The sequence below is a fragment of the Ascaphus truei genome, unplaced genomic scaffold (assembly GCF_040206685.1).
Source record: "Ascaphus truei isolate aAscTru1 unplaced genomic scaffold, aAscTru1.hap1 HAP1_SCAFFOLD_2029, whole genome shotgun sequence".
Classification (NCBI taxonomy): Eukaryota; Metazoa; Chordata; class Amphibia; order Anura; family Ascaphidae; genus Ascaphus; species Ascaphus truei.
Window position 1 is genome coordinate 15001 of NW_027454937.1, and position 17500 is coordinate 32500.

The 17500-nt window shown below is 58.7% G+C and overlaps 1 protein-coding gene across 1 annotated transcript in view; it reads left to right on the forward strand.

Moving 5' to 3' along the window:
• The window catches only part of LOC142477155 (mediator of RNA polymerase II transcription subunit 1-like), a gene marked incomplete at its 5' end in the record, with an annotated part of 30254 nt that extends 14044 nt beyond the window's left edge, over window positions 1–16210 (forward strand). The window contains 6 exon segments of the mRNA XM_075582203.1: window positions 3188–3389; window positions 3911–4006; window positions 6188–6293; window positions 12596–12959; window positions 12961–14042; window positions 14044–16210. Coding sequence (XP_075438318.1) covers window positions 3188–3389; window positions 3911–4006; window positions 6188–6293; window positions 12596–12959; window positions 12961–14042; window positions 14044–15874 — 3681 coding nt within the window.
• Window positions 16211–17500: the final 1290 nt, after the last annotated feature.

The window sequence follows — 17500 nt, forward strand, 5'->3', positions numbered from 1 at the left end:
CTCTCTCTGCCTGTCTCTTTCTCTCTGCATGTCTCTCTCTCTGCCTGTCTCTCTCTCTACCTATCTCTCTCTCTCTGCCTGTCTCTCTGTGCCTGTCTCTCTCTCTCTGTCTGTCTCTCTCTGTCTGTCTTTCTCTCTCTGCCTGTCTCTCTGCCTGTCTCTCTACCTGTCTCTCTCTCTCTCTCTCTGCCGGTCTCTCTCTCTCTGCCGGTCTCTCTCTCTCTGCGTGTCTCTCTCTCTGTGCCTGTCTCTCTCTCTGCCTGACTGTCTCTATTTAATTCAGGGGCAGCCACATGGAGGGTAGAGGGGCACATGGAGGCCCCACGCGGGTCCCCAGTAGAGTGGCCACATGGAGGCCCCACGCGGGTCCCCAGTAGAGGGGCACATGGAGGCCCCGCGCGGGTCCCCAGTAGAGGGGCACATGGAGGCCCCACGCGGGTCCCCAGTAGAGGGCTACATGGAGGTCCCGCGCGGGTCCCCAGTAGAGGGCCACATGGAGGTCCCACGAGGGTCCCCAGTAGAGGGCTACATGGAGGCCCCGCGCGGGTCCCCAGTAGAGAGGCACATGGAGGCCCCGCGCAGGCCCCCAGTAGAGAGGCACATGGAGGTCCCGCGCGGGTAGAGGGGCACATGGAGGCCCCACGCGGGTCCCCAGTAGAGGGCCACATGGAGGTCCCACGAGGGTCCCCAGTAGAGAGGCACATGGAGGCCCCGCATGGGTCCCCAGTAGAGAGGCACATGGAGGTCCCACGCGGGTCCCCAGTAGAGGAGCCACAGGGATGTCCCGCGCGGGTCCCCAGTAGAGGGGCACATGGAGGTCCCGCGCGGGTCCCCAGTAGAGGGGCACATGGAGGCCCCGCGCGGGTCCCCAGTAGAGGGGCACATGGAGGCCCCGCGCGGGTCCCCAGTAGAGGGGCACATGGAGGCCCCGCGCGGGTCCCCAGTAGAGGGGCACATGGAGGCCCAGCGCGGGTCCCCAGTAGAGGGGCACATGGAGGCCCCGCGCGGGTCCCCAGTAGAGGGGCACATGGAGGTCCCGCGCGGGTCCCCAGTAGAGAGGCACATGGAGGCCCCGCGCGGGTCCCCAGTAGAGGGGCACATGGAGGCCCCGCGCGGGTCCCCAGTAGAGGGGCACATGGAGGCCCCGCGCGGGTCCCCAGTAGAGGGGCACATGGAGGTCCCACGTGGGTCCCCAGTAGAGGGGCACATGGAGGTCCCGCGCGGGTCCCCAGTAGAGGAGCCACATGGAGGTCCCGCGTGGGTCCCCAGTAGAGGGGCACATGGAGGCCGCGCGGGTTTCCAGTAGAGGGGCACATGGAGGTCCCGCGTGGGTCCCCAGTAGAGGAGCCACATGGAGGTCCCGCGCGGGTCCCCAGTAGAGGAGCCACATGGAGGTCCCGCGCGGGTCCCCAGTAGAGGAGCCACATGGAGGTCCCGCGTGGGTCCCCAGTAGAGGGGCACATGGAGGTCCCACGCGGGTCCCCAGTAGAGGGGCACATGGAGGTCCTGCGCGGGTACCCAGTAGAGGGGCCACATGGAGGCCCCACGTGGGTCCCCAGTACAGGGGCACATGGAGGTCCCGCGCGGGTCCCCAGTAGAGGTGCCACATGGAGGTCCCACGTGGGTCCCCAGTAGAGAGGCACATGGAGGTCCCGCGTGGGTCCCCAGTAGAGGGCACATGGAGGTCCCGCGCGGGTCCCCAGTAGAGGTGCCACATGGAGGTCCCACGTGGGTCCCCAGTAGAGAGGCACATGGAGGTCCCGCGTGGGTCCCCAGTAGAGGGGCACATGGAGGTCCCGCGCGGGTCCCCAGTAGAGAGGCACATGGATGTCCCGCGCGGGTCCCCAGTAGAGAGGCACATGGAGGTCCCACGCGGGTCCCCAGTAGAGGGGCACATGGAGGTCCCGCGTGGGTCCCCAGTAGAGGGGCACATGGAGGCCCCGCGCGGGTCCCCAGTAGAGGGGCACATGGAGGTCCCACGTGGGTCCCCAGTAGAGGGGCACATGGAGGTCCCGCGCGGGTCCCCAGTAGAGGAGCCACATGGAGGTCCCGCGTGGGTCCCAGTAGAGGGGCACATGGAGGCCGCGCGGGTTTCCAGTAGAGGGGCACATGGAGGTCCCGCGTGGGTCCCCAGTAGAGGAGCCACATGGAGGTCCCGCGCGGGTCCCCAGTAGAGGAGCCACATGGAGGTCCCGCGTGGGTCCCCAGTAGAGGGGCACATGGAGGTCCCACGCGGGTCCCCAGTAGAGGGGCACATGGAGGTCCTGCGCGGGTACCCAGTAGAGGGGCCACATGGAGGCCCCACGTGGGTCCCCAGTACAGGGGCACATGGAGGTCCCGCGCGGGTCCCCAGTAGAGGTGCCACATGGAGGTCCCACGTGGGTCCCCAGTAGAGAGGCACATGGAGGTCCCGCGTGGGTCCCCAGTAGAGGGCACATGGAGGTCCCGCGCGGGTCCCCAGTAGAGGTGCCACATGGAGGTCCCACGTGGGTCCCCAGTAGAGAGGCACATGGAGGTCCCGCGTGGGTCCCCAGTAGAGGGGCACATGGAGGTCCCGCGCGGGTCCCCAGTAGAGAGGCACATGGATGTCCCGCGCGGGTCCCCAGTAGAGAGGCACATGGAGGTCCCACGCGGGTCCCCAGTAGAGGGGCACATGGAGGTCCCGCGTGGGTCCCCAGTAGAGGGGCACATGGAGGCCCCGCGCGGGTCCTCAGTAGAGGGGCACATGGAGGCCCCGCGCGGGTCCCCAGTAGAGGGGCACATAGAGGTCCCGCGTGGGTCCCCAGTAGAGGGGCACATGGAGGTACCGTGCGGGTCCCCAGTAGAGGGGCACATGGAGGTACCGTGCGGGTCCCCAGTAGAGGGGCACATGGAGGTCCCGCGCGTGTCCCCAGTAGAGGGCACATGGAGGTCCCGCGTGGGTCCCCAGTAGAGGGGCATATGGAGGCCCCGCGCGTGTCCCCAGTAGAGCGCACATGGAGGCCCCGCGCGGTTCCCCAGTAGAGGGGCACATGGAGGCCCCGCGCGGGTCCCCAGTAGAGGGGCACATGGAGGCCCCGCGCGTGTCCCCAGTAGAGGAGCCACGTGGAGGCCCCGCGCGGGTCCCCAGTAGAGGCCATGTGGAGGCCCCGCGCGGGTCCCCAGTAGAGGCCACGTGGAGGCCCCGGTATAATGTGTCCTCCCCCAGTCTCTCCCAGGGCAGCAGCACTGCTATTTCCTGAATAAAGACGCCCCGCTGCCCGACGGGAGGAGCCTGCAGGGGGCGCTGCTGAGTAAGATCCCGTTCCAGCACCCCGGGCGCGTGCCCGCCATCCTGAGCCTCATCCGGCACCAGATCGCCTGCAACACGCTCATCGGCAGCTGCGTCAAGCGCACCGTGCTGAAGGAGGGTACGTGCTCACACTGCCCCCCTATACCGCAGCGCCCGCTCCGAGGGTGCGTAACCCCCCCGGTGCCTGTGGGGCTGGGAGTACAGTGTGGGTGGGTGTGTAACCCCCCTGGTGCCTGCGGGACTGGGAGTACAGTGTGGGTGGGTGTGTAACCCCCCTGGTGCCTGCGGGACTGGGAGTACAGTGTGTGTGGGTGTGTAACCCCCCCTGGTGCCTGCGGGGCTGGGAGTACAGTGTGGGTGGGTGTGTAACCCCCCTGGTGCCTGCGGGGCTGGGAGTACAGTGTGTGTGGGTGCGTAACCCCCCTAGTGCCTGCGGGGCTGGGAGTACAGTGTGGGTGGGTGTGTAACTCCCCTGGTGCCTGCGGGACTGGGAGTACAGTGTGTGTGGGTGTGTAACCCCCCTGGTGCCTGCGGGGCTGGGAGTACAGTGTGTGTGGGTGTGTAACCCCCCCTGGTGCCTGCGGGGCTGGGAGTACAGTGTGTGTGGGTGTGTAACCCCCTTGGTGCCTGTTCCCCCAGACTCCCCGGGGCTCCTGCAGTTTGAGGTGTCTCCTCTCTCTGACTCCTGTTTCAGCGTCTCCTTCCAGCACCCGGTGAACGACTCGCTCGTGTGTGGTACGTGCAAAACTCGCAACACACACATACATACACACACACACGCATACATACACACGCACATATATACACACACGCATACATACACACGCACATATATACACACACACGCATACATACACACATGCACATACATACACACGCACATATATACACACACGCACATACATACACTGCGCGAGGCAGGGCGGGTCAGTGCAGCTCAGGGCGGGTCTGTGAGGGTCTGTGAGGGGCAGTGTGGGGCAGTGTGGGGCAGTGTGGGGCAGTGTGGGGCAGTGTGGGGCAGTGTGGGGCAGTGTGGGGCAGTGTGTGACAGTGTGGGTCAGTGTGTGGCAGTGCGGGTCAGTGTGTGACAGTGCGGGTCAGTGTGTGGCAGTGCGGGTCAGTGTGTGGCAGTGTGGGTCAGTGTGTGACAGTGCGGGTCAGTGTGTGGCAGTGCGGGTCAGTGTGTGGCAGTGCGGGTCAGTGTGGGGCAGTGTGTGACAGTGTGGGTCAGTGTGTGGCAGTGTGTGACAGTGTGGGTCAGTGTGTGGCAGTGCGGGTCAGTGTGTGACAGTGCGGGTCAGTGTGTGACAGTGCGGGTCAGTGTGTGGCAGTGCGGGTCAGTGTGTGGCAGTGCGGGTCAGTGCGGGTCAGTGTGTGGCAGTGCGGGTCAGTGTGGGGCAGTGTGTGACAGTGTGGGTCAGTGTGTGGCAGTGCGGGTCAGTGTGTGGCAGTGTGGGTCAGTGTGTGGCAGTGGGGGTCAGTGGGGGCAGCGTGGGTCAGTGTGGGTCAGTGTGTGGCAGTGTGGGTCAGTGTGTGGCAGGGCGGGTCAGTGTGTGACAGCGTGTGACAGTGTGTGACAGTGTGGGTCAGTGTGTGACAGTGCGGGTCAGTGTGTGGCAGTGCGGGTCAGTGTGTGACAGTGTGGGTCTGTGTGTGACAGTGCGGGTCAGTGGTGACCTGCGCACAGCGGGTAATGGCCGTGCCCGCCCTCTGTCCTGCAGTTGTGATGGGCCTGGGTCAGTGGGGGCAGCGTGGGACAGTGTGTGACAGCGTGGGGCAGCGTGGGTCAGTGTGTGTTAGTGGGGGCAGCGTGGGTCAGTGTGGGGCAGTGTGTGACAGCGTGGGGCAGCGTGAGTCAGTGTGTGACAGCGTGGGTCAGTGGGGGCAGCGTGGGTCAGTGTGGGGCAGTGTGTGACAGTGTGGGTCAGTGGTGGCAGCGTGGGTCAGTGTGTGGCAGTGTGGGTCAGTGTGTGGCAGGGCGGGTCAGTGTGTGACAGCGCGTGACAGTGTGTGACTGTGCGGGTCAGTGCGGGTGAGAGGTGACCTGCGCACAGCGGGTAATGGCCGTGCCCGCCCTCTGTCCTGCAGTTCTGATGGGCGTGGGTCAGTGGGGGCAGCGTGGGACAGTGTGTGACAGTGTGTGGCAGCGTGGGGCAGCGTGGGGCAGTGTGTGACAGCGTGGGTCAGTGGGGGCAGCGTGGGTCAGTGTGGGGCAGTGTGTGACAGTGTGGGTCTGTGGTGGCAGCGTGGGTCAGTGTGTGACAGTGCGGGTCAGTGCGGGTGAGAGGTGACCTGCGCACAGCGGTTAATGGCCGTGCCCGCCCTCTGTCCTGCAGTTGTGATAGGCATGGGTCAGTGGGGGCAGCGTGGGACAGTGTGTGGCAGTGTGGAGCAGTGTGGGGCAGTGTGGGGCAGTGTGTGACAGTGTGGGTCAGTGTGGGTCAGTGCGGGTCAGTGTGTGACAGCGTGTGGCAGTGTGTGGCAGTGTGGAGCAGTGTGGGGCAGTGTGTGACAGTGCGGGTCAGTGTGTGACAGCGTGTGGCAGTGTGTGGCAGTGCGGGTCAGTGTGGGGCAGTGTGTGACAGCGTGGGTCAGTGCGGGTCAGTGTGAGACAGTGTGTGGCAGTGTGTGGCAGTGTGTGGCAGTGCGGGGCAGTGTGTGACAGCGTGGGTCAGTGCGGGTCAGTGTGAGACAGTGTGTGGCAGTGTGAGACAGTGTGTGGCAGTGTGTGACAGCGTGTGACAGTGTGTGACAGCGTGTGGCAGTGCGGGTCAGTGTGGGGCAGTGCGGGGCAGTGCGGGGCAGTGCGGGGCAGTGCGGGTCAGTGCGGGTCAGTGTGGGGCAGTGCGGGGCAGTGCGGGTGAGAGGTGACCTGGGCACAGCGGGTAATGGCCGTTCCCGCCCTCTGTCCTGCAGTTGTGATGGACGTGCAGGACTCCAGCCACGTGTCCTGCAAGCTGTACAAAGGGCCGTCCGACGCCCTCATCTGCACCGACGACTTCATCACCAAGGTGGTCCAGAGGTACCGATATTGCGTGCGTGTGCGTGTGTGTGCGTGTGCACGTGTGTGCGTGTTTGTGTGTGCGTGTTTGTGTGTGCGTATATACAGTGTACTAATGGCAGTGACGGGGTTAAGGGGTCAGTCCCTCCTAGGGGCAAAGTGACCTAATGGCAGTGACAGGGTTAAGGGGTCAGTCCCTCCTAGGAGCAAAGTGTACTAATGGCAGTGACAGGGTTAAGGGGTCAGTCCCTCCTAGGGGCAAAGTGTACTAATGGCAGTGACATGGTTAAGGGGTCAGTCTCTCCGAAGGGCAAAGTGTACTAATGGCAGTGACAGGGTTAAGGGGTCAGTCCCTCCTAGGGGCAAAGTGTACTAATGGCAGTGACATGGTTAAGGGGTCAGTCTCTCCGAAGGGCAAAGTGTACTAATGGCAGTGACAGGGTTAAGGGGTCAGTCTCTCCTAGGGGCAAAGTATACTAATGGCAGTGACAGGGTTAAGGGGTCAGTCTCTCCTAGGGGCAAAGTGTACTAATGGCAGTGACAGGGTTAAGGGGTCAGTCCCTCCTAGGGGCAAAGTGTACTAATGGCAGTGACAGGGTTAAGGGGTCAGTCCTTCCTAGGGGCAAAGTGTACTAATGGCAGTGACAGGGTTAAGGGGTCAGCCCCTCCTAGGAGCAAAGTGTACTAATGGCAGTGACAGGGTTAAGGGGTCAGTCCCTCCTAGGGGCAAAGTGTACTAATGGCAGTGACAGGGTTAAGGGGTCAGCCCCTCCTAGGAGCAAAGTGTACTAATGGCAGTGACAGGGTTAAGGGGTCAGTCCCTCCTAGGGGCAAAGTGTACTAATGGCAGTGACAGGGTTAAGGGATCAGTCCCTCCTAGGGGCAAAGTGTACTTATGGCAGTGACAGGGTTAAGGGATCAGTCTCTCCTAGGGGCAAAGTGTACTAATGCAGTGACAGGGTTAAGGGGTCAGTCCCTCCTAGGGGCAAAGTGTACTAATGGCAGTGACAGGGTTAAGGGGTCAGTCCCTCCTAGGGGCAAAGTGTACTAATGGCAGTGACAGGGTTAACGGGTCAGTCTCTCCTAGGGGCAAAGTGTACTAATGGCAGTGACAGGGTTAAGGGATCAGTCTCTCCTAGGGGCAAAGTGTACTAATGGCAGTGACAGGGTTAAGGGTCAGTCTCTCCTAGGGGCAAAGTGTACTAATGGCAGTGACAGGGTTAAGGGGTCAGTCCCTCCTAGGGGCAAAGTGTACTAATGGCAGTGACAGGGTTAAGGGGTCAGTCCCTCCTAGGGGCAAAGTGTACTAATGGCAGTGACAGGGTTAAGGGGTCAGTCCCTCCTAGGGGCAAAGTGTACTAATGGCAGTGACAGGGTTAAGGGGTCAGTCCCTCCTAGGGGCAAAGTGTACTAATGGCAGTGACAGGGTTAAGGGGTCAGTCTCTCCTAGGGGCAAAGTGTACTAATGGCAGTGACAGGGTTAAGGGGTCAGTCCCTCCTAGGGGCAAAGTGTACTAATGGCAGTGACAGGGTTAAGGGGTCAGTCCTTCCTAGGGGCAAAGTGTACTAATGGCAGTGACAGGGTTAAGGGGTCAGTCCTTCCTAGGGGCAAAGTGTACTAATGGCAGTGACAGGGTTAAGGGGTCAGCCCCTCCTAGGAGCAAAGTGTACTAATGGCAGTGACAGGGTTAAGGGGTCAGTCCCTCCTAGGGGCAAAGTGTACTAATGGCAGTGACAGGGTTAAGGGGTCAGCCCCTCCTAGGAGCAAAGTGTACTAATGGCAGTGACAGGGTTAAGGGGTCAGTCCCTCCTAGGGGCAAAGTGTACTAATGGCAGTGACAGGGTTAAGGGATCAGTCCCTCCTAGGGGCAAAGTGTACTTATGGCAGTGACAGGGTTAAGGGATCAGTCTCTCCTAGGGGCAAAGTGTACTAATGCAGTGACAGGGTTAAGGGGTCAGTCCCTCCTAGGGGCAAAGTGTACTAATAGCAGTGACAGGGTTAAGGGGTCAGTCCCTCCTAGGGGCAAAGTGTACTAATGGCAGTGACAGGGTTAACGGGTCAGTCTCTCCTAGGGGCAAAGTGTACTAATGGCAGTGACAGGGTTAAGGGATCAGTCTCTCCTAGGGGCAAAGTGTACTAATGGCAGTGACAGGGTTAAGGGATCAGTCCCTCCTAGGGGCAAAGTGTACTAATGGCAGTGACAGGGTTAAGGGTCAGTCTCTCCTAAGGGCAAAGTGTACTAATGGCAGTGACAGGGTTAAGGGGTCAGTCCCTCCTAGGGGCAAAGTGTACTAATGGCAGTGACAGGGTTAAGGGGTCAGTCCCTCCTAGGGGCAAAGTGTACTAATAGCAGTGACAGGGTTAAGGGGTCAGTCCCTCCTAGGGGCAAAGTGTACTAATGGCAGTGACAGGGTTAAGGGGTCAGTCCCTCCTAGGGGCAAAGTGTACTAATGGCAGTGACAGGGTTAAGGGGTCAGTCCCTCCTAGGGGCAAAGTGTACTAATGGCAGTGACAGGGTTAAGGGGTCAGTCCCTCCTAGGGGCAAAGTGTACTAATGGCAGTGACAGGGTTAAGGGGTCAGTCCCTCCTAGGGGCAAAGTGTACTAATGGCAGTGACAGGGTTAAGGGGTCAGTCTCTCCTAGGGGCAAAGTGTACTAATGGCAGTGACAGGGTTAAGGGGTCAGTCCCTCCTAGGGGCAAAGTGTACTAATGGCAGTGACAGGGTTAAGGGGTCAGTCCCTCCTAGGGGCAAAGTGTACTAATGGCAGTGACATGGTTAAGGGGTCAGTCTCTCCTAGGGGCAAAGTGTACTAATGGCAGTGACAGGGTTAAGGGGTCAGTCTCTCCTAGGGGCAAAGTGTACTAATGGCAGTGACAGGGTTAAGGGGTCAGTCTCTCCTAGGGGCAAAGTGTACTAATGGCAGTGACAGGGTTAAGGGGTCAGTCTCTCCTAGGGGCAAAGTGTACTAATGGCAGTGACAGGGTTAAGGGGTCAGTCCCTCCTAGGGGCAAAGTGTACTAATGGCAGTGACAGGGTTAAGGGGTCAGTCCCTCCTACGGGCAAAGTGTACTAATGGCAGTGACAGGGTTAAGGGGTCAGTCCCTCCTAGGGGCACAGTGTACTAATGGCAGTGACAGGGTTAAGGGGTCAGTCCCTCCTAGGGGCAAAGTGTACTAATGGCAGTGACAGGGTTAAGGGGTCAGTCCCTCCTAGGGGCAAAGTGTATTAATGGCAGTGACAGGGTTAAGGGGTCAGTCCCTCCTAGGGGCAAAGTGTACTAATGGCAGTGACATGGTTAAGGGGTCAGTCCCTCCTAGGGGCAAAGTGTACTAATGGCAGTGACAGGGTTAAGGGGTCAGTCCCTCCTACGGGCAAAGTGTACTAATGGCAGTGACAGGGTTAAGGGGTCAGTCCCTCCTAGGGGCACAGTGTACTAATGGCAGTGACAGGGTTAAGGGGTCAGTCCCTCCTAGGGGCAAAGTGTACTAATGGCAGTGACAGGGTTAAGGGGTCAGTCCCTCCTAGGGGCAAAGTGTATTAATGGCAGTGACAGGGTTAAGGGGTCAGTCCCTCCTAGGGGCAAAGTGTACTAATGGCAGTGACAGGGTTAAGGGGTCAGTCCCTCCTAGGGGCAAAGTGTACTAATGGCAGTGACATGGTTAAGGGGTCAGTCCCTCCTAGGGGCAAAGTGTACTAATGGCAGTGACAGGGTTAAGGGGTCAGTCCCTCCTACGGGCAAAGTGTACTAATGGCAGTGACAGGGTTAAGGGGTCAGTCCCTCCTAGGGGCACAGTGTACTAATGGCAGTGACAGGGTTAAGGGGTCAGTCCCTCCTAGGGGCAAAGTGTACTAATGGCAGTGACAGGGTTAAGGGGTCAGTCCCTCCTAGGGGCAAACTTGCCTCGGGCTGCTCCCTTTTAACTGTGTGTGATCAACAAGAGTTTGCCCAGGCAATGCCCCCTCTATCCCCCCTCCCCACTCCCCTTACCTGTGTTTGCTGTCTGATAAGGACAGGGTGGGAGAAGGGTAACGAAATCATTACTTCTCCCATTGCGCGGTCCCGAAGAACTACCGCGTGTAACCCACTTCCTGTCCTTTATATTGCACATGACCTTCGCTGACCCCCACTTCCTGTCCTTTATATTGCACATGACCTTCGCTGACCCCCACTTCCTGTCCTTTATATTACACATGACCTTCGCTGACCCCCACTTCCTGTCCTTTATATTACACATGACCTTCGCTGACCCCCACCTCCTGTCCTTTATATTACACATGACCTTCGCTGACCCCCACTTCCTGTCCTTTATATTACACATGACCTTCACTGACCCCACTTCCTGTCCTTTATATTACACATGACCTTCGCTGACCCCCACTTCCTGTCCTTTATATTACACATGACCTTCACTGACCCCACTTCCTGTCCTTTATATTACACATGACCTTCGCTGACCCCCACTTCCTGTCCTTTATATTACACATGACCTTCGCTGACCCCCACTTCCTGTCCTTTATATTACACATGACCTTCGCTGACCCCCACTTCCTGTCCTTTATATTACACATGACCTTCGCTGACCCCCACTTCCTGTCCTTTATATTACACATGACCTTCGCTGACCCCCATTTCCTGTCCTTTATATTACACATGACCTTCGCTGACCCCCACTTCCTGTCCTTTATATTACACATGACCTTCGCTGACCCCCACTTCCTGTCCTTTATATTACACATGACCTTCGCTGACCCCCACCTCCTGTCCTTTATATTACACATGACCTTCGATGACCCCACATCCTGTCCTTTATATTACATAAGACCTTCGCTGACCCCCACCTCCTGTCCTTTATATTACACATGACCTTCGCTGACCCCCACTTCCTGTCCTTTATATTGCACATGACCTTCGCTGACCCCCACTTCCTGTCCTTTATATTACACATGACCTTCGCTGACCCCCACTTCCTGTCCTTTATATTACATAAGACCTTCGCTGACCCCCACCTCCTGTCCTTTATATTACACATGACCTTCGCCGACCCCCACTTCCTCTCCTTTATATTACACATGACCTTCGCCGACCCCCACTTCCTGTCCTTTATATTACACATGACCTTCGCTGACCCCCACTTCCTGTCCTTTATATTACACATGACCTTCGCTGACCCCCACTTCCTGTCCTTTATTTTACACATGACCTTCACTGACCCCCACTTCCTGTCCTTTATATTACACATGACCTTCGCTGACCCCCACTTCCTATCCTTTATATTACACATGACCTTCGCTGACCCCCACTTCCTGTCCTTTATATTACACATGACCTTCGCTGACCCCCACTTCCTGTCCTTTATATTACACATGACCTTCACTGACCCCACTTCCTGTCCTTTATATTACACATGACCTTCGCTGACCCCCACTTCCTGTCCTTTATATTACACATGACCTTCGCTGACCCCCACCTCCTGTCCTTTATATTACACATGACCTTCGATGACCCCACATCCTGTCCTTTATATTACACATGACCTTCGCTGACCCCCACTTCCTGTCCTTTATATTACACATGACCTTCGCTGACCCCCATTTCCTGTCCTTTATATTACACATGACCTTCGCTGACCCCCACTTCCTGTCCTTTATTTTACACATGACCTTCGCTGACCCCCACTTCCTGTCCTTTATATTACACATGACCTTCGCTGACCCCCACTTCCTGTCCTTTATTTTACACATGACCTTCGCTGACCCCCACTTCCTGTCCTTTATATTACACATGACCTTCGCTGACCCCCACTTCCTGTCCTTTATATTACACATGACCTTCGCTGACCCCCACTTCCTGTCCTTTATATTACACATGACCTTCGCTGACCCCCACTTCCTGTCCTTTATATTACACATGACCTTCGCTGACCCCCACTTCCTGTCCTTTATATTACACATGACCTTCGCTGACCCCACTTCCTGTCCTTTATATTACACATGACCTTCGCTGACCCCCACTTCCTGTCCTTTATATTACACATGACCTTTGCTGACCCCCACTTCCTGTCCTTTATATTACACATGACCTTCGCTGACCCCACTTCCTGTCCTTTATATTACACAAGACCTTCGCTGACCCCCACCTCCTGTCCTTTATATTACACATGACCTTTGCTGACCCCCACCTCCTGTCCTTTATATTACACATGACCTTCGCTGACCCCCACTTCCTGTCCTTTATATTACACATGACCTTCGCTGACCCCCACTTCCTGTCCATTATATTACACATGACCTTCGCTGACCCCCCACTTCCTGTCCCGCAGGTGCATGTCCATCCCAGTGACCATGCGAGCCATCCGCCGGAAGGCCGAGACCATCCAGGCCGACACGCCGGCCCTGTCCCTCATCGCCGAGACGGTGGAGGACATGGTGAAGAAGAACCTGCCGCCGGCCAGCAGCCCCGGCTACGGCATGACCCCCGGCTCCGCTTCCCTGAGCGGCGTCACCACCCCGACCAACTCGTACCCCGCGGGGCCCATCAGCGCCCTCTTCAGCATGGGCATGAAGGAGCGGCACGACTCGGCCGGCCACGGGGAGGACTTCAGCAAAGTGACGCAGAACCCCATCCTCACCAGCCTGCTGCAGATATCCGGCGCCGTGGGGGGGGCCGTGGGCTCCAGCCCCACCCCCCCCCCACCACACGCCGCCCCCCGTCTCCTCCCCGGCCAGCAACACCAAGAACCACCCCATGCTGATGAACCTGCTGAAGGACAACCCGGCGCAGGACTTCTCCACCCTGTACGGCAGCAGCCCCCTGGAGAGGCAGAACTCCTCGGGGTCGCCCCGCACGGACCTGGGGCCCTCGGGGGGCGCCGGGAAGCCGAAGAAGAAGAGGCCGAGGACGGGGACGGAGAAGATGAAGAACCAGACGGAGGACGACTTCCAGAGGGAGCTCTTCTCCATGGACGTGGACTCGCAGAACCCCATGTTCGACGTCAGCATGGCGGGCGACGCGCTGGACACGCCCCACATCACGCCGGCGCCCAGCCAGTGCGGCACACCGCCAACCGTGTACCAGCAGACCATGCCCCACGCCCAGCCCGGCATGCAGAGAATGGTGAGGCTGCCGAGCACCGATACAATCTTACCGGACGTCACCGACATCCTATCGGACATAGCCGAAGAAGCGTCCAAGTTGCCGGGGCCCGGGGAGGACTGTCCCACCATGGGCACCCCGGTCCGGGATTCCTCCAGCTCGGGACACTCCCAGAGCGCCCTCTTCGACACGGACGTTTTCCAGGGGGGCGGCGGCGGGGGAGACACGGACGCGTACACGGACGCGGCCGACCTGATCGCGGAGGCCAGCGGGAGCCCCAACAGCGACTCCTCCAACAACTTCTTCCCCGGCGTGGACTTCAACCCGGACCTGCTGAACAGCCAGAGCCAGAGCGGCTTCAACGACGAGTTCTACGACGACAGCAGCCACAGCGGCGACCACGACTTCAAGGACTTCCACGAGAAGGGGTTGGCGGCGCTGGGGGGGGTGGTGGCTGGGCTTCCGGCGGACGGCGGGGAGGGCAAGTACAAGGGAGGGCTGGCAGCCGACACGGTGGACTTCAGCATCATCTCTGGAGGAGGAGGCGGCGGCAAAACCCTGGGGGCGCCGGATGTGTTGGAAACACACAGCCGGAGCCAGAGCCCGCTGCTGGGCGGAGAGCCGGGGAAGGACAGGCCGCCTAAGCAGAGGGGGAAGGAGAGCGGCAACGGCGGGGGGGGGAGGGGCGAGCGGGGTGCAGGGAGCGGGGCCGGACGGGAAGTCCGGGAAACGCAGCCGCACGCCGTCCAGCGATGGCAAGGGCAAGGACAAGCCGCCCAAGCGCAAGAAGGCCGAGCCGGACGGCAAGTCGCCCTCGCACACCTCCTCCAGCCGCCCTTTCACCCCGCCAACCAGCACGGGGGGTTCGAAGTCACCGGGGACGTCGGGTAGGTCACAGACCCCTCCCGGCATGGCCACCCCCCCCATCCCCAAGATCACCATCCAGATCCCCAAGGGCACGATGACAGCGGGGAAGCCGTCCTCCCACAGCCAGTACACCAGCGGCGGCTCATCGGGCAGCAAGAGTCACCACAGCCACTCGTCGTCGGCCTCCGGGAAGATCAAGGGCAGCAAGTCAGACGGGTCGTCCGGGATGAAGATGGGGGGCGGCGGCGGCGGGGCAGGCGGGATGTACTCTGGGCAGAGTGGGGCGGGGAGCGGCCAGTCCAAAAGCACCGCTCAGTCCCTCGGGAAGCAGGGGTCCTCCCCCATCACCAAGCACGGGTTGGCCAGCGGTGGCAGCGGCTCCGGGGGAAGCAAGACCAAACCCCAAGGGAAGCCTTCGGTGCTGATGAACCCGTCCCTGACCAAACCCAACATCTCCCCCTCCCACTCCAGACCGTCCGGTGGCAGCGACAAGCTTTCCTCGCCCATGAAACCCATGCCAGGGACGCCACCCTCTTCGAAAGCCAAGTCGCCCATGGGTTCTGGGGGTTCCCACATATCGGGGGGAGGGTCTAACTCTGCCATGAAGTCCTCATCCGGGCTGGTGTCTTCGGGGTCTCTCTCCCAAAAGCCGAATTCCTCCTCCTCTTCGTCCTCCTCCTCGTCGTCATCTTCTTCGTCGTCTTCATCGTCTTTCTCCGGGGGCTCCAACGTGTCCCAAAACCTTCACGGCAGCTCCAAGGGGAAGTCCCCCAGCAGGAACAAGAAGCCCTCGCTGACGGCCGTCATCGACAAGCTCAAACACGGCGTGGGCACGGGAGGGTCCGGCTCCGAAGACCCCATGGACGGTCCCGGAGGAGGAGGAGGCGGCGGCGGCAGCAGCAGCAGCTCGGGCAACCCCAGCCACGGCCTGGCGGGGGGCGAGTTCCCAGCGAAGCGGGAGAAGAGCGAGAAGGACAAGTCAAAAGTGTCGGTCTCCGGGGGTCAGTCCGACTCCTCCAAGAAAGGAGGGGGGGACCCCAAGGGCGGCGTAGGGAGCACCGGAGTGGCCAAGATTATTATAAGCAAACACGACGGAGGGTCGCCCAGCATCAAGGCCAAGGTGACGTTGCAGAAGCCCGGGGAGGGTGGCGGAGAGGGGCTGAGGCCGCAGATGCCCAAAAGCTACGGGTCACCTCTGATCAGCGGCTCGACCCCGAAGCACGAGCGCTGCTCCCCAAGCCACAACAAGTCGCCGGCGTACACCCCGCAGAACCTGGACAGCGAGAGCGAGTCGGGCTCCTCCATCGCGGAGAAGTCCTACCAGAACAGCCCCAGCTCCGACGACGGAGGAGGAGGCGGCGGGGTGGGCAGCCGGGCGCCCCCCGAGTACAGCGCGGAGAAGCACAAGAAGCACAAGAAGGAGAAGAAGAGGCTGAAGGAGAAAGAGAGAGAGCGGGAGAAGAAGAAGTCCTACAGCATGAAGCCGGAGAGCTGGTCCAAGTCGCCCATCTCCTCGGATCCCGCGTTGGCCATGGGGGGCGGCTCCATGATGTCATCGGACAGAAGCGCTCGGCCCAGCCCCGGCTTCCTGATGGGGGAAGATGACGAATTGATGGATGTGGCTCTTATAGGGGACTGACCGCTCCATGAAGGAGGTGGGGGGGGGGGAGACAGACTTTGAGGGCGAGGGTCCGCCTTAGTTGTTGGCGCCATTATACGCCTGCAACATGTACGCTTTCCGGGCTGGGGAAGCGTGGGTTAAATGCCACCTTAACCCACAACTCCTTTCCAATTCCGTTTTTATTAGAAGGACATTTTGAAACGCAACGACGTTTCCGGACAATGCGTATTACCCGGCGGCGGCAGCGGCGGGCAGCGCTCGGTAACGGCGACTCTTGCGTTTTTACCGGCGCAAATGTTTTCAATTCTCTCCCAGTGAAAGCTTTTAAAATCAATAAAACGCGTACGTTTTTAACTTTGTTTTTTGAGATGCCTCTGTTCTAAAGTTGAGTCGCATCGGAGTTACTACATGGGGTTTCAAAACAATGGCGCACGACATGGCGTTACCTTCAGCAGGAGGGGCGTTAGGGTGTCAGTAAGAGACCGGCTGCGGGGTTTGGAGTGTGAGACAGAGTTAGACTTCCAGAATGAATAGATCACTGAATCTATACAAGAAAAGCCAAAGAGACCGTCCAATGTGCCAAAATACACCGTTAAAGACTTTGTTAGTATTCTCGTGAGTTAGGGTCATTTAGTTAAACCGTTTGGATATATATATATATATATATATATATATATATATATATATATATATATATGCAAATATGCAAATATAACTGTATGCTCATCTGCATGTCTCAGGCAGGTCTGCAACCCCGCCTTTCCCCATCATCACCCAGCATACAGCACTTCCACTGCAGCAAGGGATTCTGGGAAATGACATGCAAATGAGCACACAGTGTCACTTTTTGCCTCAATAACCATTTTTAACATGGTTCCCTATAGGCTTAAGCTTGCTGCATGGTCACAGCTTTGAGCACAGCCAGGGTTAAGGTGCACACCCAGAAAACCACCCACAGACAGCTGTTTCGACCTTGATGGGTCTCATCAGTGTGGGGTTGATTTTACTGGGAATGCAAGAGAGGCTTATGGGATAGGCTAAACCATAATACTGAGTTAAGTTATGGTGAGTAAAAAAAGTGACAAAAACCCTCCACAGGAAAGCAAATATGCAAATATAGCTGTATGCTCATCTGCATGTGTTAGGCATATATATACACACACACACACACACACACACACACACACACACACACACACACACACACACACACACACACACACACACACACAGAAAGAAAGAAAAAGGCAGGTGATCGGGAGCGCACTCACATCCAGGTATATATTGAAAAGACAAAAAAAACACAATAGTGCAGCAGAGAATATGAATGAAATCTTTCCGAGCCGGTATACTCATGTGGTCCTACTCACATTTGATACGAGCAGTTGGAGCCTTGTAGTCGTTAGAGTAACCAACGCGGATAGCAGTTCCCAGGAGGAGAGATCCCAGAGATGGAAGAGAGGACACAAAGAAATAGAGCGCAGGCTGCTTTATACACAGAAATTATTACAAAACAAACACAAATAGTGGCACTTACAAACACAGGCGGGTTTTGGGCATTGGGTCCACTGCTACTCCCTGGGTCCAAGGACTCGATCCAGAATGGGCGGTCACTCACAGGTACCACGGTCCAGCACACACCAC